Here is a 22,593-nt window from a genome sequence, read left to right as displayed (position 1 = left end):
TTTCAACAGAGTATTAATGAAGCACCCACATGTGCCTCGCTTTGGGGATGGGTCCTAATAGGGTAACACACAATGTGCCTGTTTCTAGGAGATTTGCTATTTTTTTGGAAAGAACACCCTAACTAGTGATGTTTTGACCAGATTCTGAGGAGACAAGTTCTACTACAAGATTTGTTGTTGAGAATGGTATCCTGTGGAAAGAATCATGGGAATTTTTGGAAGTGGAAAGGTACTTTATTTTATTTTTTTAGAGACAGGGTCTCACTCTGTTGCCCAGGCTAGAGTGCAGTGGCATGATCATAGCTCACTGTAACCCCAAACTCCTGGGCTCAAGTGATCCTCCCACCTCAGCCTCCCAAGTTGCCAGGACTACAGACACATACCACCATGCCCAGCCAATTTTCTTTTTTTGATATATATCTATTTATTTATCTATCTATAGATAGATGAATAGGCAAATATATATATATACACACACACACACACACAAAATATATATATATATATATATATTTTTTTTTTTTTGAGACAGGTTCTCACTATGTTGCCCACGCTGGTCTCAAATTCCTTGGCTCAAGTGATCCTCCCATCTTGGCCTCCAAAAGTGCCGGGATTACAAGCATGAGCAACTGTGCCTGGCCCTGAAAAGGTACTTTAGAGCTGATCCGACCCTAGCTTGGTTCTCAGTAATTTGCCTCTGTGACTTGCATTAAGCCACATAGCTAGTAAGTGACCCATCACCCCTCCAGGGGCTTTCAACACCAGATCTACTATGTTTTCTACCACTATGGAGGCTGTCTCCAGTAAGAGTATTCCCCCTGCGTTTCAGGTTCTTTCACATTTCTTATAATTAGTTCTGTGTTTGTGAGCAAACATTGTGCTAGATATGTTGATATGTTGCCTGTAGGGACAGAGCCATTTTACTCCTCTGTGACAGTGAAACAGGGTGGAGAGGTTCTTAGCTGTTTTGTAGAAAGGCCTTCTTGAGAGAGAACTGAGTTGGCCTGTTGGATGTTGTAATGAATCCTCTCTGGGTTTTGATTTGTCCTCTGCTTTTCTCCCCAGGAAGCCTCAGACTTACCAACACTGCCTCATTAATCAGCCACTATCCTCTGGAGAGGGACAATGAGGCCATGGTAAATAAGCTCAAGGTCAGGCTCCTGAAACAGCAGTCCTTCCCTTTAGCACCAGCATTTCCTTCCAGCCTCCCCCTCTAACCCTTGAGACACTGCCAACATCCCTCCTAGTAGAAGACTTTTCTTGGTGCTTGCTGTTTTTAGAGGAGTTTTGGCCCTTTAGTCTTTGTAAAGCTCTTGGATCCTCAGAAAAAAATTCTTTAGTGATTAATTTTGAAATTGGAGCTGTTTGATTATTTTGATTAAGGAGTTGATTTTCGGCCTGGCACGGTGGCTCACTCCTGTAATCCCAGCACTTTGGGAGGCCCAGGCAGGTGGATCACCTGAGGTAAGGAGTTCAAGCCCAGCCTGGCCAACATGGTGAAACGCCATCTCTACTAAAAATAAAAAAAATTAGACCGGCATGTTGGCGAGTGCCTGTAATCCCAGCTACTCGGGAGGCTGAGGCAGGAGAATTGCTTGAACCTGGCAGGTGGAGGTTGCAGTGAGCTGAGGTCATGCCATTGCACTCCAGCCTGTGCGACAAAGCAAACTCTGTCTCAAAAAATAAAAAAAGTTGATTTTCATGAGGAAAAGCACACGGCTTCTTTGATTTGCTGAGAATGTGCTAGCTTTTATTCATTCACTCAATGATTGCCTATTTAACAGCTGTAGAGAATAATATAGGCTGGCTGGGTGCAGTGGCTCATGCCTATTATCCAGCTACTCGGGAGGCTGAGGTATAAGAATCACATGAACCCGGGAGGCAGAGGTTGCAGTGAGCAGAGATCGCAGCACTGCACCCCAACCTGGGCGACAGAGCGAGACTCCATCTTGAAAGAAAAAAACAAAAAATAATAATATAGGGACAAGGTAGACAACTTACTACTTACATGACTAGATCACGTAAGTCACCTGATTCCTGAGCCTCAGATTTCCTCATTTTAAAAACTGCCCAGTGCTTGGTTCGGCAGCATGTATACTAAAATTGGAACAAAATAAAATAGGAATGATACAGAGATTAGCATGGCCCCTGTGCGAGGATGACATGCAAATTTGTGAAGAGTTCCATATTTTTTAAATTTTATTAAAAAAATAAAGTAGAATAAACAAAACTGCCCAATACAATGCCTTCTAGTCTTTTCTCTGTCACTTACATCCTGGCATAGTAAAGACTATCATTATCGTTGCTGTTACTGTTGTAATTCGTAGCTAATCCAGAGCCTGTCCCCTGCGGTCATCTTGTCTAATTCTCAGGACAAACTGTAACTTTATAGACCTGCCTGGCAGAGTGGAGGGTTTGGGTAAGGGAATAACGACTCTAGAAGTGAGAACTCTAGAAGCTGCAGGTCATGGAGGGCCTTGAGTGCCAGGCTAATTATTTGTGTGAGAGTCATCCCATGGGGATGACTGGGGACTTGAACTCTCCTAGTATTTATTTGTTTTTGTTTTTGTTTTTTTGAGACGTGTCTTGCTCTGTTGCCCAGGCTAGAGTGCAGTGGCATGATCATAGCTCACTATAACCTCAAACTCCTGGACTCAAGCAATCCTCCCACCTCAGCCTCCTGAGTAGCTAGGACTACAGGCACACACCACCATGTCTGGCTAATTCTTTTATTTTTTGTAGAGATGGGGATCTTGCTATGTTACCCAGGCTGGTCTTGAACTCCTGAGGAATTTGAACTCCTGAGCTCAAATTATCCTCCCACCTTGGCCTCCCAAAGTTCTGGGATTACAGGCATGAGCCACCACACCCAGCTCCAGTCTTTTTTTGTTTAAACTTTCAAAAATGATAATGTAAATCCTGATGCGATGGCATGTGCATGTAGTCCCAGCTACTCAGGAGGCTGAGGCAGGAGGATCACCTGACCCTTTGAAATAACCTTTGTGCTCCTAACCAGTCACCACCCCGCTTCAACCTCTATCTGAACTCTACTGAAATTTATTTATTTATTTTAATTTAAAATTCTTTTTTTTTTCTCTTTTTTTGCAATGGAGTCCCACTCTGTCACCCAGACTGGAGTGCAATGGCGCAATCTCAGCTCACTGCAACCTCCGCCTTCCGGATTCAAGTGATTCTCTTGCCTCAGCCTCCCAAGTAGCTGAGATTACAGGCTTCTGCCACCACACTCAGCTAATTTTTGTATTTTTAGTAGACATGGGATTTTGTCACGTTGGATAGGTTGGTCTTGAACTCTTGAGCTCAAACAATCTGCCCACCTCGACCTCCCAAAGTTCTGGGATTAAGGCATGAGCCACTGTGCCCAGCCCTCCCTACTGAATTTAAAGTAATTTCTTTCCTTCCTTTCTTCTCTCTTTTCCTTCCTTTGTTCCTTTCTCTCTCTTTCTCTCTCTCCCTCTCCCCGCTCTCCACCCCTTTCTTTTCTTCTCTTTTTCTTCTTTTTTTGAGATGGAGTTTCACCCTTGTTACCCAGGGTGGAGTGCAATGGCACGATCTCGGCTCACCACAACCTCCGCCTCCCGGGTTCAAGCAATTCTCCTGCCTCAGCCTCCCGAATAGCTGGGATTACAGGCATGCGCCACCACACCCAGCTAATTTTGTATTTTTAGTAGAGATGGGGTTTCTCCATGTTGGTCAGGCTGGTCTCGAACTCCTGACCTCAGGTGATCCGCCTGCCTCGGCCTCCCAAAGTGCTGGGATTACAGGCGTGAGCCACCGTGCCCGGCCCTTCTCTTTTTCTAGAAAGGTTTTACCACTCCTTTCCCACTCTTCTGAGGACAGTAAGAATCAGGCAGGAGCCATGTGGCCGCCTGCTGCCTGTCTAGGCTGTGAGAGGGGATGTGGAAATTCTGCTGCTGCCACAGGAGGGAGGAAGAGGAGGGAAAGCCTGGCGAAACTGGCCAGGCTCCTTGGGCTGTCCTGAAGAGCTGGCCCAGAAACTTGGCAGCTTTGCAGAGGGGTTCTAGGGGAAGGTTCAGCCTCTCGGAAGCTGCACAGCTGGAAGCTGTTGCCTTGAGTTTAGAGCAAGGGGCCAGGCTGGGGAGACCTCTTGTACGCTTTTGAGACAATATCAATTCTATCTGGGCTAGGAAGCTTCAGGGCTGATGCATTGCCATATGTGGCCAGGGCAGTTTTAGCAGGCCTCCCTCCTATTTTCACCTTATACATTTTCTGGAGCATTGATAATGCCAGTCTTTAAATTAAGTTTGGCCAGGCCTGTGATGGCTCATGCCTGTAATCCTAGCACTTTGGGAGGCTGAAGCAGGCAGATCGCTTGAGCCCAGGAGTTCGAGACCAGCCTGGGCAACATGGTGAAACTCTGTCTCTACAAAAAAATACAAAAATTAGTCAGGCGTGGTGGCATGCACCTGTGGTCCTAACTACTCCGGAGGCTGAGGTGGGAGGATTGTTTGAGCCCAGGAGGCTGAGGCTGCAGTGAGCCATGATTGTGCCACTTGCACTCAAGCCTGGGTGACAGAGTGAGACTCTGTCTCAAGAAAACAAAAACAAAACAAAAACCCAAACAATTATGTTTGCCACTTTGCTTTTCTGTAAAAGTTTTGGTATCTGCTTTGCCTTTGCTTTCGTGGTGCTCCTTTGGATAAGAACTTCCATTTCTACTAATAGTGATTGCTAACTACAGACTACAAATGATACAGTGGGAATAGCCTACAGGGCCTGGAAGAAGCAGCAGGTGATGGGGAGCCTACAGCAATGAGCCTTGGTCTGACCCCCACCCCCACCTCATCCCAACCACCCACCACAGTCATTCTCTGGTGGCCAGAAAGTTGAATTTGTAAACCTGACATCCAGATGTAGTTTGGAGAAGCAGATTTAAGGAGCCCTAGTGTGCTAGGTGTTATGGGGGATCACAGAGAGAGAGAGGTGGAACTGGTTATGCCCTTGAGGAATTTCCATTCTAGATGTGAAGACAAGATTTTCATGCATATACACATAAGTGCCAAGAGTAGGAGGTAGTTACATTTTTCTTATCACCAGTGTAATACAAGATTATTAAAAATAAATGCAAGGCCAGGCACAGTGGCTCACACCTGTAATCCAGCACTTGGGAGCCTGAGGCAGGCGTATCACGAGGTCAGGAGTTCGAGACAAGCCTGGCCAACATGGTCAAACCCTGTCTCTACTAAAAATAAAAAAATCAGCTGGGCATGGTGGCAAGTGCCTGTAATCTCAGCTACTTGGTAGGCTGTGGCAGGAGAATCATTTGAACCGAGGAGACAGAGGTTGCATTGAGCTGAGATCATGCCATTGTACTCCAGCCTGGGTGACAGGGCAAGACTCCATCTCAAAAAAAAAAAAAAAAAAAAAAAGCAAACATATAGCATAGAAAGTCCCCAAGTGAATGTTCCCTACAATCTAACTCCTGCCCCAAAGTAACCCCTGTTAACTGTTAAATATTTGAGGAGTTAGGAATATTAAATCAAATATATTAAATATTTGAGCTGGACCCTAAAGTAAAATCTAGAGAGGCAGACTGATGGGAAGAAGGCAGACAGACAGAGGATCCAGTCTCCTGCTCCAGGCAGAATACCCTCTCTGGCTTCCCAAACAATTGGTGAGCCAACTTCTGCTTGGACACCTTGGTGACAAGGGACCAAAATGCCGTAGGAATTAGTCTGCAGGAAACACCCATCCTATGCCTTACATGCTAGCCAGTGTGTTGGACACCTTATAGGTGTTATTGAATTAATTTTCATTGCTTTATAACAGGTGTCTTTATTCTTGTTTTACAAATAGGGATACTAAAGTTCAGAAGTTTCTTGCCAATGTCAAATAGTTAGCAGCATGTGGTAGAGACTTCTGCCATTTACTTGCTATGTGATCTTGGCAAATTATTTAATCTTGTGGCTCAATATCCTCCTCTTTAAAGTTGGGTGATAATGGTACCTACTTCATTAAGGGAGTTTTTAAGATTAATGAGTTCGTACATATTAGGTCAGTAGAATAGTGTCGCGTACGTAGTATGCACTCAGTAAGCATTAGCTACTATATGTCTTTCTGTCTCTCTGTTTATCTATCTGTCCATTTATTTATGTATTTATTGAGACAGAGTCTTGCTCTGGCACCCAGGCTGGAGTGCAGTGGCATGATCTCTGCTCATTCCGAGTTCAAGCAATTCTCCCACCTTAGCCTCCTGAGTAGCTGGGACTCTGACACTAAAAAAGACACTAATTTGTTTCTAAATCATGAAGTTTTACTGGTTATCTTATATGTAAAACATTTTAGCCTATATATTATAAACTGTAGCCAATGTGACCTCTATAGTATAGCCCCTAGTAGAAAAAGACAAAGACAACTGTGGGCCAGGTGTGGTGGTTCATGCCTGTATCCCAGGGCTTTGGGAGAAGCATAGAATTTTTAGAGAAGAATTTAAAATAATGCTGTGCCTAGGCAACATAGTGAGAGCCTGTCTCTACAGAAAAAAAAAAAAAAAATTAGCCAGGCATGGTGGCACACACCTGTACTCCCACTGCTTGGGAGGCTGAGGCAGATGGATCACTTGATCCCAGAAGTTTGAGGTTACAGTGAACTATGATCTCGCCACTGCCCTCCAGCCTGGGTGACAGAGTGAGACCCTGCTTTAAAAAAAAAAAAAAAAAAAAAGAACTCCGCCTGGCTAATTTTTTGTTTTTGTTTTTTTGTGTGGTTTTTTGTATTTTTTGGTAGAAACAGGGTTTCGCCATGTTGCCCAGGCTGGCCTCTCAAAGTGCTGGGATTACAGGTGTGAGCCACCGTGCCCCACCAGCTACTATTTATTATACTCTGTTTTCTCTCTTGTTCTGACATCCTGTCATCTCCTCAGTTTAATTCTGCATATCATCCCTCATACTTTCCTCCCCTGTACAGTTCCTCTCTCTGCCTCCTATCAGTTCTTTACCCTGTCTCCACAATGTCTCTCACTGCAGCTTCCACCTGGGTTCAAGTGATCCTCCCACCTCAGCCTCCCAAGTAGCTGGAACTGTAGGTGCGGGCCACCACACCTGGCTAATTTTTTATTCATGAAATTTTTTGTAGAGATGGGATCTCCCTATGTTGCCCCGGCTGGTCTCAAACTCTCGGACTCCAGTGGTCCACCCAAAGTGCTGGGATTACAGGTGTGAGCCATCGTGCCAAGCCCCCTTTCCATTCTTTCTTACCTTACCCTCTTGTGTGCCCTCATTACCTGTCTCCTGACTGTGCAGCCTCCTGACTCACCTCATTGCTGCTAGTCTCATTCAGGTATATATCAGAATAAACTTGGGGCACAGTTTTTGTCATACCACAGCTCTGTGTTAATAACAAACAAACTTACAAATCTTTGATTCCTTGGTTTGAGGTTCAAGATTCTCCTAGCTCTCTGACCCCACCTCACTCTTCAAGCCCTTTCTCCCACTGCTTCCATGCCTCCTCTCTGCTTTCTCTTCCTCCCCACACCTCTCTGTTTCCATCTGGGGAAATGCTACCTGTGTGTTTCAAGGTCCAAATTAAAATGGCACTTCATTTTCGTAATCCTTCCCTACTCTAAACTGGTTAGAATTTTTCTCATTTTCGTAATCCTTCCCTACTCTAAACTGGTTAGAATTTTTCTTTACAGCTTTTATGGAAGTTAGCACACCAGTTTGAAATTAAGTCATATTTCTTATCTCCTGTGAATTACAACCTACCTCATTGCGGATGCTGGGCTTAATTCATCTTTGTATACTTCCTACAGTTTCCTATAGGAGTGCCTTACACATAGTAGGTGCTCAGTAAATGTTTGTGGCATAAGATTAGGGGGTGCCTGTTGACCATCTGGTGGGCTTCCCTTTCAGCCTTGGTGAAGTTCGCTATTCAGTGGGGGGAAATACTGTGATTTTGTCTTCTAAGAGTCAGACATCTTTTGTTTTCAGCCATGTAGGAGAAGCAGAGCCTACAAGTCCCGGTGCCTGCATCTGTTAAGGGCTGCAGCCAGTGCCTGGCGTACTCGGTCTCGTGCCTTGGCCCCTCAGCCCCTCCCCATAAATGCTCAGCGGAACAGGGGATTAGGTTCTGGCAGCACAGCTGGGATTTTGGCGGCCATTCCACAGCCGACAATAGCACGCAGCACAGGACAGCGCAGGCCTGTACTCCAGGGCCAGAATCTGCCTGGGCTTCTTGTTTGGGTGGCGGAGGGGGAGGAGCGGGCACAGCACGGCATCCTGGCCTTGCCACGCAGAAGGTATGGGCTGGAGAGATTCCCTCGGGGAATGGACTTAGTGGGTGGCCGTGTCCCAGAGCAGGGCAGGCGGTGCCCATGGAAGGTGGCAAGGCGCTTTGTGTGTGAGTGGCATGGTTGTACTTAAAGACACAGCCTGCCCTGGGGCCGGCAGGAAGGTGCCCCCGATCAGAGGGCCTGCATGTTGCTTGTTCTTCAAAGCCTCTGTTCCCGGGTCTTCCTCCTTGCCCTGCGGTCCGCCAGGCAGGGGCTGATCTAATTATCAGGACAGCCCTTGTCCTACCCTTCCATTGCTGTCCAGAGAGATGGACAGATTATTACTGCTGCCTTAAACTCTGGGTGGAAAACAGAGCGAAGGGGGAGTGTCCGGTTGATCCCAGGTTTGTCAGGCAGGCCACTGTAAGATGTGTTTTGTGTGTTTATGCCACAGTTTGCCTTGGCTCTTGCTGCTGTTGGAGTTCAGTAATTTTGCCTGCCTGCTTGTGCCTTCACCCTCAACCCGCCGCCCCCATTCGTCCTGCTTTTCTTGTTCGTGGACCAAGCCTCCAGCCTTCCCCTTTGCAGCCCCTCCTCTCCAGTGCACCCCCTCCCTCTGGGCCCCACCCCCACTGAGAGTCCCCTGCTTGCTGTCGCTCCCAGATCGGGGAAGCTTGCTGTGCCTTTAAAGAAAGCAGACTCCTGGCTGTGACGCACTTCTGGCTGTCAGCCAGGAAGATCGCTCCTGCCAGGCAGACTGAGAAGAAAACCAACAACTTTTCTTTTGTGTGTGGGGTTACTTTCCACTAGCCCCCCCTTCCTCCTCTCCTTTCAAGATTTAAATGCTAATGGCGGATTAAAACCTGTAGATACGTTTGGCTTTAGGAGTCTGGTAAGGCCCCCCCGCACCGAGACTTTTTCTCCCTCACTCTTTCTCTGGGTTTTTGTTCAAACATGGACGAGGGGGTGGGGTGGATTCTCCCCCCTCACCTCCCTTTCCTGCGCCATCCTTAAAGAGGAGGGAGAGAAGAGGGAGAGCAAGTAAACATACTCAGAAACAGGCGCTGTGGAGCAGAGCTTGCCAACATCCGGGAGTTGGCGCCTTTCAGAGCAAAGGGTTGCTTTCTTTCCCCCTTGCGTAGATGTCAGCATGTTTTTGTTCAGAGAAGGAAAGCGTGTGTGCCTGCACGTTGAGCTGTAGAGACAGCTCAGGAGAGGGCTTCACCATTTCTGCGTGAGGCCGTGGGTGTGTGCGCGGTGGTGGGCAGTGAAAAAAGGTTCATTTTGTCAGCTGATAGGGACCAGGGTGTGTGAATATAGTGGTGGGGGGCCCAGGTCAGTGTGTGTGTTTGTGTGTGTGTGTGTATGTACGCGCCCCAGTACAATACATGGCTGCAGGCCTGGTTGCAGGTCTGGTTCCTGATTGCGGCTCTTTTGCCATCATCCTGATCTGGACCCTCCAGAGAACGGGGAGAAGGGGCAGACATCTGTAAGCCACTTTTGAAGAAACCAGAGAAGCTTGGTTTCCTCTGTAATCCCTCCCTTGTCCCTCTCCAGGGCTTTGGGGTTCTGTGCCAAACTCTAGGCTACAAAGATGGAGTGGTCTGTATGAAGAGGAGGAGGCTTCAGCCCAAGCTAGTCCCTTTAGATGGACCAAACTGGTTTGCCCCGACCTCAGGAAACTCTTTGGACTTGGACCAGACGGTCTACCCAGGACTACCCAGGAATTGAGAAAGATTGTTTTTCTCTGTATGGCGTCTCTTGGAGCCACTGGTCCTTTTGCCTTTTATCTTCTCAGAGTCAGGGGATGTACCAGCAAAGTATTTCCTATGCTGTTTTTATAGCTTATTAGCCTAGGGCAAGGTGGCTTGGCCCCTCTGGGTAACCTGCCAGGTGAGATCTCGGTGTTTGCTTGCATGTGCCTCCTGGCCTATCCGTCCCAGAGTTGGAGGAGGAGGAGCCCCAAGATCAGGGTTTTCACTCTTTGGATGTGAGTGTCTCTCAGATGGGGAGTATCTTTCTAAGAAAGGGGTACAGAGCATGGAATTCTTAGGCTACAGGCAGGCAGAGTCTCAGGGTAAGTGGTGGTAAATTTTGCAAGTGAGCACTGGCGCACAGATGGGGCAGCCATTTCCTTTGTGAGCTGTGAGGCTGTAGGCCTTTGGAACTATCAGGTGGAGAAGGGGGTGGGGTTCTGGGAAGGACCTTTTGAGGTGGGAGCTTGTGTGGGCTTTGGGCCCTGAAATTCTGGGAGTGGGAGTTAGCACTAAGAGAATGAGGGTTCAGCAGAAGCAAGGGCCCATGAGCTGAGAGATCGGTATAGTTTAACAACTCTCTGGGACCAAAGGTCACTTTGGTGTTATCTTGAGGTAGGTCTGGTGTTCCCTTGATGGGCAGTAAGTGGCTAAGAGGCAGTCTCAAAGGAGCTGGCACCCAGGCCAAGGGCGGGGTAAGGAGAGCAGTGCTGCTGCAGCTCAGACCCTCTGGCCTTTGGCCTATCACTTGTTCTGTACTTAAAACTGAAGCTTTTTCAGAACAGACTCCAGAGCTCAGCAACTTGACCCTCTGGTCCTGCTTCTTGCGTCTGAGCAGGTGGTTTACATTAGCCTCAGCCCTGGTAGGAAATCATGGCTAGGCTTTAACTCTTTAAGGTCCAGAGAGGGTACAGGCAGAGTGGCTGCATGTCTCTTTAGTGTCACTTTCCTTATCTTGATATTTATTTTCTGGAAACAGGGGTTACTGTAAATGTGGGAATTTGTCCTGATGTGGGGGAGCTGCATTGTGTCAGTTTGGGAAATGTAAAAAGGATGCAGGGCCTTAAGTTTATAACGCAACTGCTTCTGTGTCCTTGGTTACTTCTTGAGACCAGGGAAAAGAGAGGGTGCCTTACCAGCTCGGTGAGGCCTCTGTTTTAGATTCTGGGGGAATTTCTTTCTCAGAGAATCAGGTAGATGGCAACTCCAAAGGTGCCCTCAGAGGGCCTGGCCTTTTGTTTCTTTGTTTATTGAGTGAGGGTTGTGGGGGGACGGGGGGTGCCTGATCCAGCTGGGGTGGATCTCAGCAGATCCTTCTGTGAAATGGTTCCAGGCTACAATCGCAAGGATCTGTTTTTCCATCAGCATCACCCAGTGTACTGGGTGGGGCCTGCCTCAGATTTCAGGGGGAGGGTGGGGAGGATGGTACTCTGGCTGGGAGCCCTTGGGTTCCCAGCCAAAGTCTGCTTAAAGCTATAGTCCCAATGTAGAAGACTTAGCTGTGCTCCTGGCTTCAGTCATTCCTTACCCAGAGAAGAGGGAATGGCTGGGGCTCTCCTGAAGCCTCTCTCACCCTGATGTTCTGTCTCTAGGAAAGTACCTCTTTACAGGCTTAGAACTGAAAAGCAGACAAGGTCCTTCAGGAGTTCCTAGTGGTGAATATTGGGTTCCTCGTATTTCTGTGCCTGGGGAACACAGAAAAGAATATTTAGCCTTGACACTCATTTTCTTCAACAGTGGAACTAGTTTTAGACAGGCTCTCCTGGGAGGACCTCAGGGTTGTATGTTTTGCCTCTGAGATGAAGAGGTTGGTTAAACCTCAGGACATTTTTAGTAGCGCAGCTGTGAGTCTTTCAAAGGGGGCAAGATCTGCCTACAGTTGCAGATAAAATTTCGAAGTGTTGGGCCTCATCAAAAGGACTGCAAGTCTATAGGCAGCAGTGAGGATGGAGGAGAGGTGATCTCAGCCTCATTCCTTGTGATTTAATAGCTCAGAGGCCTTTTTTTAAAGAAACCCCAGTTGAGTGTCTGGCTGTTGCCGCCCCACCACAGAGCCAAGTGTGGTCCCTCGAGCTTTAGTCTTGTCAGCCACAGAAAAGCCTTATTGCAGTGCAGTAGTTGGGGCTATCTGCATCCATCCATGCCTGGCCTCAAGGGCTACACAATCTTGCCCATGGATAGGGTATACTTGATGATAATTATCCAAGACTGAGGAACATAAGCCCCTTAGCTTTTCTGCCCTCCTGAGAGCTCTCTTAACCATTTCATTTGCCCTTGCCAAAGCCCAGGTGAATTGGCTCAATTCCAAGACTGATGCTGGTATGACATGTGGAATCATGTTGGATGTTGCAGGGTCAGGAAGCACTTAATTGTAATTAGCATTTAGTTATATTTAGCATTTAATTATTTTCTTCTGTTAGTGCTTCACATATGTTTAATTTTACTCCCTACCCTGCTATAAGCCCCTCAAAGGCAAGGACCATGTCATTGTCTCCCATTTTCCATGTAGCTTCTAGCACAGGATGATCTTTTTTTTTTTAATTTTTTTTTGAGACGGAGTCTCGCTCTGTCACCCAAACTGGAGTGCAGTGGTGTGATCTCGGCTCACTGCAAGCTCCGCCTCCCGGGTTCATGCCATTCTCCTGCCTCAGCCTCCCGAGTAGCTGGGACTACAGGCGCCCGCCACCATGCCCAGCTAATTTTTTTCTATTTTTAGTAGAGACGGGGTTTCACCATGTTAGCCAGGATGGTCTCGATCTCCTGACCTTGCGATCCACCCACCTTGGTCTCTCAAAGTGCTGGGATTACAGGCGTGAGCCACTGCTCCCAGCGAGGATGATCATATTTAGGAACTAAGAAAATACCTTTCGGTTGGCTGATAAATAGAGTATACTTGGATAGGAAGGACCAAGAGATAATGGGGAATGAATTTTCAGATTTTCGTATCTCTTTCCCGTACTAGACAGTGAGCACCTTCTGGGCAAGAATGGTGTCTTTCTTTATCCCCAACTTGCATACATGAGACTGGTTCCACAGAGCCCACACTCTGGAGATGCTAATATATGGGGAGACTTACAGGTGATGTGGCTCTTACCACTCTTGTTCCTCCTCCTAGAGTAATTACAGACTGAGCACGTGTGGCAGGAGATGGGGGCAGGGCTCATTGTGCCCCTGGAGATTAGTGAAAATTGCAAGGGTTGCTAGGAGGTGTTGGTGAATATTTAGTTAATCTGGTCTGTGGTCTCTTGGGTAGGTTGGCAGGCAGGTGGCAGAATCTCAATGGGAAAGGAAATTGGGGATGAGAACACCAGGACAGGTGCCTAATTTTCATTAAATGTCCCATGGGATCTCCTCCGGAATTAGGCTCGACCTCATCCAGAGACCTAAGTTTGGATATTCTCAATCCCCCATTTGAACTGTGTTTGTGAGACATTTCTGTGGAGGATATAAAAATCCAGAAACTAGAACAGTTTCCCCAAGGACTTAGGTATTGTTAGGTACAATTTGGGTACCTGTAGAAAGAGCTAGAAATCAACATTTCTGCTTAAGAACAGTAATTATTTATTGACAACCTACCATGTGCCAGGCACCGTACTATTTGCTTTATCTTTAAGCATCACAATAACCCAGAGAGGTGTATGTGGATCCCATTTTGCAGATAAAGACTAAAAGAGGTTATGTTGCTTGTCTAAGGTCCTATGACCCTGGTCACATAAATCAGCATCCAGACCCAGGTCTGTCTGAAAACCATGTTTGTTCTATATTTAAGGGCATCATGTCCCAAAGAGTAGGGTTGAAGGCCAGCTTTGGATGTTGTATTTTCTGTGGAACTGAAAAATTACATGGGGTAGACATTGAGTTAAATGCACAATTCTTTCCTGTCGTCTCTGATATAAGCTCTATAGTAATTGTCATGTGTACTCACCTTTCTAAAAATTCCCATGGTGTCTTGGTGGATTCAGTGAAGAGTGATTTAAGTGTTGAGAATTGGCAAATGGAACCATTTCGCCTTTATTTCTTGATCATGGATAACTGATATGATTAACTGCTTTTCTTCCTCTCTTGGGTTCCAGGCGCATTGGAGTGACTGTCTGGCATCACCAAGATGACACTCCACGCCACCCGGGGGGCTGCACTCCTCTCTTGGGTAAGTAGTCTTCCTCTCTTTTGTTGGCTATACTTCTCCAGGAAGCTTGAGAGAGTTAGGAGAGGAGTTTTGTAGGAGCCAGGGCTATGTAAAGTCTTCTCATTTCTAGACTAAATAGTTTTCCTTTAGACAGCATGGAAATGCATTTTCATCTGCTCTGTGTATTTTTCTGAATAAAAGGGTAAATGTGGGCCGGGTGCGGAGCTTATGCCTGTAATCCCAGCACTTTGGGAGGCCGAGGCAGGTGGATCACCTGAGGTCAGGAGTTCGAGACCAGCCTGGCCAAGCTGGTGAACCCCCCCGTCTCTACTAAAAATACAAAAATTAGCTGGTGTGGTGGCGGGCACCTGTAATCCCAGTTACTCGGGAGGCTGAGGCCGGAGAATCACTTGAACCCGGGAGGCGGAGGTTGCTGTGAGCCGAGATCACACCATTGCACTCCAGCCTGGGCAACAGAGCGAGACTCGGTCTGAAAAATTAAAAAAAAAAAAAGGAGGGGGTAAATGCTGACCTTAATGATCAACATATGCAGGGACTTTGGTCTTCAAAGGCCTTTAATCTAGGACAAGGTTCTCATCACTCTCTTACCACCTTTCTGTCTGTTGCCATTGTCCATCAGCAAATGTTGCCTTGCCGATTACTTCATCAAAATTCTTTTGCTAGATCATTCATACATTTTCTACCAGAGACAATGGCAAATGAAAAAATAATAGAGTGCATTGGATATTTAAAGCTAGAGAGGCTGGATGTGGTGGCTCACACCTGTAATCCCAGCACTTTGGGAGGCTGAGGCAGGAGGATCGCTTGAGCCCAAGAGTTCAAGACCAGCCTGGGCAACATGGCAAAAACCTGTCTCTACAAAAAATTAAAAAATCAGCTGGGCATGGTGTCGTGCACCTGTAGTCTCACCTACTTGGCAGGCTAAGGTGGGAGGATCCCTTGAGCCCTGAAGGTTGAGGCTGCAGTGAGCCATGATTGCACCACTGCATTCCAGCGTGGGTGACAGAGTGAGACCATGTTTCAAAAATATATATAAAAATAATAAATAAAGCTAAAGAAACAGAGGAGACCATGGAGTATGGTGATAAATATGGGTCTCAGAGTCACATGCCCAGCATAGAATTACAGCACTGGTCTCTCTGACCCAGGGCAAGTTGGCCTCTCAGTATCTTCAGTATCTTTTTTTTTTTGAGATGGAGTCTTGCTCTGTCGCCAGGCTGGAGTGCAGTGGCGTGATCTCGGCTCACTGCAACCTCTGCCTCCTGGGTTCAAGCAATTCTCCTGCTTCAGCCTCCCGAGTAGCTGGGATTACAGGTGCACGCCACCATGCCCAGCTAATTTTTTTGTATTTTTAGTAGAGACGGGTTTCACCATGTTGGCCAGGATGGTCTCGATCTCCTGACCTCGTGGTCCGCCCTCCTTGACCTCCCAAAGTGCTGGGATTACAGGTGTGAGCCACCACGCCTGGCCAGTATCATTTTTTTTTAATGGGGATGATTTTAAATTAAAATACCTCATAAAGTTCTAATTTCTCTTGGCACCATGAAAAAATAAAATAAAATACCTCATGGGGTTATTACAAGGATAAGGAGATATATTTAGTGTGCACAAATACCCACATACATGCAGTCATTTAGCATGTTATCTCAATAAATCATAGTTCTTGATATTTAAAATACTTCCTGGGCATGCTAGTTGACACAGGATATTTTAGTATTCACCCTGAGTACTGATTAATCAGGGCCAATTGGAGAGCCAACCATTTTTCTTTTTTTAAAAAATAGACATAGTCTCATTCTGTTGCCTAGACTGGAGTACAGTGATGTAATCATAGTTCATTGTAACCTCAAACTTTGGGGCTCAAGCCATCCTTCTACCTCAGCCCCCCAAGTAGCTAGGACCACAGGGGTACATGCCATGCTAATTTTTAAAAACTTTTTGTAGAGATGGGGTCTTGCTAAGTTGCCCAGGCTGGTCTCAAACTTCTGACCTCAATTTTAATGTGACCTCAAAAAAAATACAATGTTTTGTATTTTTGGTAGAGACTGGGTTTTGCCATGTTTCCCAGGCTGGTCTTGAATTCCTGAGCTCCAGTGATCCACCCGCCTTGACCTCCCAAAGTGTTAGGATTATAGGCATGAGCCACTGCGCCTGGCCTAAGACTAGTTTTATTTATAGCAGCTACTTATATCCTTTTCTGAAAAGTCACAATAAATATGCATGAGGCCAGGTGCACTGGCTCACACCTGTAATCCCAGCACTTTGGGAGGCTGAGGTGGAGGATCACTTGAGCTCAGAAGTTTGCAACCACCCTGGGCAACGTGGCGAAACCCTGTCTCTTCAAAAAATACAAAAATTAGCTGGGTGTGGTGGTGTGCTCCTGTGCTTCCAGCTACTTAGGAGGCTGAGGTGGGAGGATCACCTGAGGCTGTGCAGGTTGAAGCTGCAGTGAGCTGTGATCGTGCCACTACACTCCGGCCTGGACAATAGAGTGAAAGCCTGTGTCAAAAAAAAAAAAAAAAAAAACAACAACAAAGAACATGCATGAAAATGTTAAAGTATAGTTACATGTGCCGGGATCAGTAGTGCACACCTGTAGTCCCTGCTACTTGGGAAGCTGAGATGGGAGAATTGCTTGAGCCCGGGAGTTTGAGGTTGCAGTTAGCCATGATTGCATCTGTAAATAGCTGCTGGGCTCCAACCTATAACATAGCAAGAGCCTGTCTCTTAAAAATATATATAAATATAGTATAGAGAATGTTTTCAATTTAAACAAAAGTTGTGGAGCTAAAGCAAATTTTATGAAACTGTAGTAGCATGAAATAATGCATCTGTTATGTTAGTGAGAAGAGTGGCATAGAACATACACGTACTCACACATGATAATTCCAACTACAGTTTAAAAAAATTACCTAGAAAAAACGAAACAAATACATCAAAATGCTAAAAGTACCTGTATTAAAATACTAGAATTATTGGGAGCTCTGTTTTTTGTCTTCTGAATTTTCAGTAATTTATAACATAAAAATAAATTAGTGGTTTATTTGATTAATACTTAAATTATAGCTTGAAACTATTCTGTAAACAGCAGTTAATAATGAATAAACTGTTACAGGGTATTTTAAGATTTGACAACCTTAAGCAACCCTGCAATCCTTAAAGGCAACTCTTGAGTTATGTGGTGAGCCTGGTCCTCACTCTCATGTTTTATGCCCTGACTAGAGATGAAGGAACTTCTCTACTTCCTCAACTTTTAAATGATTTCTCACTTGAGAGCAAAAATAATTCACAGGAAGAAAAAATCTTTTTATATCCATGAAAGGAACTGTGGCTGGATTATTACTTAATTGGTATATGTGATGAATCCAGATTCCTTAGGAGACTTTACATCAGCTAATTGGTATGATTTTTTAGTCTTGTTAGTGAACAAGCATCCATAGTCCTTGAATGTTTTACCTAGATTGCAGGTATTGATAGGAGATGGTTTAGCCTTGGCAGTCTCTTCATTTTCTGCAGGTAAAATGGAATCTTGGCCTGAAGTTTTCAGAATCTTCCTAGAAAACTTACAATGACCTGTCCTGACCAATTAGATTGAGCTTTTTTCAAAAGACAGTAAAAATATATTATAAATATATTAGCAAACTCTTTAAGACGTCAATAAGTCATATTTTATTTCACGTTAAAAAAAATTTTAATCTGTTTTAACTGGGATTCATCTAAAAGATTCCTCTTTTTGAGATAGGGTCTTGCTCTGTGACCCAGGCTGGAATGCAGTTGCAGCTTCATAGCTCAGAGCAGCCTGGAACTCCTGCACTCAAGCAATCCTCTGCCTCCCACCTTAGCCTCCTGAGCAGCTAGGACCACAGGCATGCACCACCATGGTGGGCTATTTTTCCTTTCTTTTTTTTTTAATTTTTTGGGGAAAGGGTCTTGCTATGTTGCCTAGGCTGATCTCAAACTCCTGGCCTCAAGCGATTCTCCCTCCTCGTCCTCCCAAAGCACTGGGATTACAGGCATGAGCCACCACACCTAGCCTAAATGTTGTATTTATTTATTTATTTATTTTTTTGAGACAGGGTCTCAATCCGTTGCCCAGGCTAGAGTGCAGTGGTGTGATCATAGCTCGCTGTAGCCTTGAGCTCCCAGGCTCAAGCGATCTTCCCACGTCAGCCTCCCGAGTAGCAGGGACTACGCGAGCATACAGGCGCAAGCCACCTCACCCAGCTAAAAATTTTTTTAAATTATTATTTTGTAGAGCCAGGGTCTCCTTATGTTGCCCAGGCTGGTCTTGAACTCCTGGCCTCAAGCAGTCCTTCCACCTCAGCCTCCCCAAGTGCTGGGATTACAGGCATGGGCCACTGCGCCTGGCCTAAAAGTTGTTTTTAAATGTGAAAGTATTTAACTCAAATAAATACTATCATGTCTGTAGAGAAATCATTGATTTTTAAAAATCCTCTTAATTCTATAGTGCATGCAGCTAACTTAACTATTAAGAAATGCAAATGTTATGTCTACTTCATTATTTTAATTTTATTAACCATAATAGTGCTTTATGTTTATTACTTTTTTCTTTTTTTTCTTTTTTTGAGATGTCTCTGTTGCCCAGGCCACAGTGCAGGGACACTATCATAGCTCATTGTAACTTCTCCAGCTCCTGGGCTCAAATGATCCACCTACCTCAGCCTCTTATGTAGGTAGGACTTACAGGCACATGTCACCATGTCCAGCTTGCTTGCTTGCTTATTTATTTATTTAGTAGAGACAAGGTATTGTTATGTTGCCCAAGGTGGTCCTAAACTCCCAGCCTCAAGCAGTCCCCCTACCTCAGCCTCCCAAAGTGCTGGGATTACAGGTGTGAGCCACTGCACCTGGCCTACTTTATATTTTTTAATGTGTTCTTGCATCCATAATCCCATTTGAGCTCACACTGGTCCTTTGAAGTAGATAAAGTAGGGATTCCATCCATTTGGCAAGGGAGAAAACTAGTGCAGAGAGAAATAAAGTTTGTAACAAAGGTTGCTGGCAAGTTTGTGGAGGAGCTGGGCCCAAAATGTGTATGTACTGGCTCCCAGCCCAAATATAGAGAACACATTTGTAAGCAATAGAATCTAGTTGTCTGCACATAACCACTATGCTGAAGTTCTTTAAAATACCTTGTTTCTTAAAGCAGGCTCAGTCTCTCTCCCCTCTTAGTGTTGAATATGTGAATAATTAACTTAGCAAACCCTTTCTTCCTATAGTAATAAAAACGTAAACTTCAGCCCAGGCTACTTCTGAACTGTAGTGCCTGTGGAATTCATGAGGTTTTCCTGTAGAGGTCGACCATGTATACTTATTGAATAACCTGTGTACCTGATGCGTGTGACCCCTGGTGAATATTCTAGTGGTAAAAACTGATTTAAATGTATGCCTATCTGAAGCCAAAGAATGGAAACAGGCAACTAAATTAGAATTAAGAAGTTTTTCTTTGAAATTCCCAGCTCCTCTTCTTTATCCCCCACCACCCCCTTTTTTTTTCTTTTCTTTTCTTTCTTTTTTTTTTTTCCTTTGGAGACAGGGTCTTGCTCTGTCACCCAGGCTAGAGTACAGTGATGCAATCCCAGCTCACTGCAGCCTCGACCTCCCTGGGCTAAGGTGATCCTCCCACCTCAGCCTTCTAAGTAGCTGGGACTACAGGTATGTGCCACCACTCCTGGCTAATTTTTTGTGTTTTTTGTAGGACAGGGTTTCACCATGTTGCCCAGGTTGGTCTTGAGCTCCTGAGCTCAAGTGATCTTCCCGCCTCAGCCTCCCAAAGTGCTAGGATTACAGGTGTGAGCCACCGCGCCTGGCTCCCTCCACCCCCTTTTTAAAAAATCATCTTGTTCCCCTATTGTTTTTCCCTTCTCCCCTCAGCCAAAGCTTTATGTGTGGAAAGAATAAAAATGTATTAATAAGATTTTATATCTTTGTGGGAGTGTATAGCATATATGTAATATTTAAGTTTAGAATAGATATTTCAAAACTCAAGAGCCACAAAGGGCTATAATATAAAATGTATTAATAAGATTTTATATCTTTGTGGGAATGTATGGCATATATGTAATATTTAAGTTTTGAATAGATATTTCAAAACTCAAGAGCCACAAAGGGCTATAATATAAAAATCCAAGGGATACAGAAACTTATAATGTAAACGTTCAAGAAATACAAAGAGCTATAATACACTCAAGAGCTACAGAGAGTTATAATGTAAGAGCCTTTCTTTTCCCACCTCAGACTCCCTGCTGTCAAGTTCCTCTCTTTAGAAGCAGTGGTAGTACCAATTTATTGGTGTATCCTTCCAAAATACTCCCAGTGCTGGAACATCTTAGGAAAGTTTAAGCTTTTATTTAGTTGAAGCCAAAGGAAGGGCTCTCTGATGGTTGCATTTCAGATGGCTGTAACTGGATGAGTGAGTGCAACAGCACTCCTTCCTGAAATTAAAAACCTGAGAATCATCAGTTCTTGTATTCCTATAGCCTACAACTGTAAGCACTCACATTAAGCCTCTGGGAAAAGGAGCAAACCACGTTGCTTCTAACGGTCTCACTAGGCTGTTCCCTTTGATTTACAGGTGAACAGTCTACACGTGGCTGACCCTGTGGAGGCTGTGCTGCAGCTCCAGGACTGCAGCATCTTCATCAAGATCATTGACAGAATGTGAGTACGCACCATACCCCTTTCTAGCCTCTAAGGCAAAGCTGATTTCTGGGGTGGGGGCTGTACTTGTTCTCTTTACTTGATGATGGCTATGACCAGAAATCAGGGGAAGGATTGGGACATCATAAGCCAGGGTGGGGCCTAAAGGCAAGAATACATTGACCTCATCTTCCAGTCACTGTACCACTCCATGGGAGAGGTTTTACGCTTGTCCCATCCTGAGGCTTCTGCATTCTTGCACAGGAGAACCTCCAAGGCTCCACGCCCTCACATTCTTCCAAGTGCTCACTTGGGTTCCCCATCTCTTGTCTCACCAGAAGCCTTCTACAACCCTCCTTTCTTGACTCATCCCTACCCTATGCCACAAGCCCTCTTTGCAACCTTCTGAGGGAAGAAAGGGGAAGCTCTGACATCTGAAGGAAAGAAGAAACACCTAGAAATCTCATCTCTAACTTGTTAGCACAGTACAGATATGCCTCTTTCTAAGCCATTATAAAATAAATACACTTCTGGGGTTTTTACTGCCTCAATTAACTTGCTTTCTGAGGTCCATGAGCATTTAATAAGCTTGTTGTTACCATGCAGCAAGGATTGTAGTTTGGCCTTTTGGTCTGTGTCTTTAGCACATTTCCTTTGAACGTCACAGTTATCTCGGAAATGAATAGAGTGGGGCTTCCTCCCAGTATCCTACCTTTCTGGGACCAAGCATAGGTCAGTTGTCATCTTTTTTTTTTTTTAAGAAAAAGCACATTAGATTGTTTGCCCCAGGCCAAGGATAGACTGAAGTGTTGAAGGTGTTTTATGTGCCATACGTGGCAGTTAGGAACTGGTATCAGGGACTCATATCTCTGAAGCAAGCACTTTAGCTACCTATTCATAGGTAACAGCTCATTGATAGGGAAAGAAGGTAGAATTAAGCTTATCAAAGGCCAGAACTGTGTCTGATTCATCTTGGGGTCCTCCCTACCTAGCTTAGGATGCTACATTGATTAGGTTTTAGTTAATGTTTGTTGAGTGAAGAGATGAGTTGGTATTCTCTATCAGCAAGGTCTAGTGGGGCCAAGTGGCCCAGGACAGATGGGTCTGCTGCTAAAGTGGTTTTTTATTTGAAGTGTGTGTTGATCGTGGGTTATCTTACAGGATTTTTTAATACTCCATATGGCTCTAACCAGGACCTGCCTTAGTACCTCTAAAAGAAGTCACTATTCTTATTTTGGTCCAGACACTACCATTTTCTCTCCCAGTTACCCAGGCAGGACATTTCAACATCATCTTGACTTCTCTGTCTCCTTGGCGCTGATCTCTAATTGGTCATCATCCTCTCTGCTTATATCCAGCGTCCCTCCCTCTGCCTCATTCTGGATACTAGGCCCTCATGGCCTAGTTCTTCTCTAATCTGCCCTTATTGCAGTTCATTCCTATGCACGAGGTCTCAAGAATCTTTCTCAAATCTTGTTTTCTTTGTGACACTTCAGTGACTCTTCATCAAACCTCAGTGAATATTCATTTCTAATAGGTAGAAATCTAAAATCTTCAGCCTGGTGTTTAAGATCTTTCATCAGGGGGTCATTTCCTCTCACCAGTTTTGTTTCCTGCTTTTTTCTCTCCCCACTCGACACCACCTCGTTTTTTTTTTTAATCTTATAGAAATCCTTATATCCTGGATTTTGTTAATTGCATTATTATGGTACGGCTTAACTTGTTCCACTATTCCCCTTGTTGCCTATATACTGATAATTAGATCTAAGCTTGATTCACTTTTT

At 45.1% G+C, this 22,593-nt stretch overlaps 1 protein-coding gene and 1 pseudogene across 26 annotated transcripts in view; both read left to right on the top strand.

Annotated features, from left to right (window-relative positions):
- The window catches only part of NUMA1 (nuclear mitotic apparatus protein 1), a 77,354-nt gene that overhangs the window by 30,204 nt on the left and 24,557 nt on the right, over nucleotides 1–22,593 (top strand). For 10 of the 26 annotated variants that reach the window (XM_055093733.2, XM_055093730.2, XM_008968657.3 and 7 more), the window contains 2 exons: nucleotides 14,076–14,149; nucleotides 20,745–20,830. In XM_055093733.2, the coding sequence (XP_054949708.1) occupies nucleotides 14,108–14,149; nucleotides 20,745–20,830 (128 nt within the window). In that variant the 5' untranslated portion in view covers nucleotides 14,076–14,107. The other 16 variants (XM_055093734.2, XM_063608643.1, XM_063608645.1 and 13 more) reach the window with 10 other exon arrangements.
- LOC112441222 (U6 spliceosomal RNA) lies at nucleotides 2,097–2,193 on the top strand (annotated as a pseudogene).

This window comes from Pan paniscus, chromosome 9 (assembly GCF_029289425.2).
Source record: "Pan paniscus chromosome 9, NHGRI_mPanPan1-v2.0_pri, whole genome shotgun sequence".
Classification (NCBI taxonomy): domain Eukaryota; kingdom Metazoa; phylum Chordata; class Mammalia; order Primates; family Hominidae; genus Pan; species Pan paniscus.
This window is presented reverse-complemented; position numbering and strand designations above follow the sequence as displayed.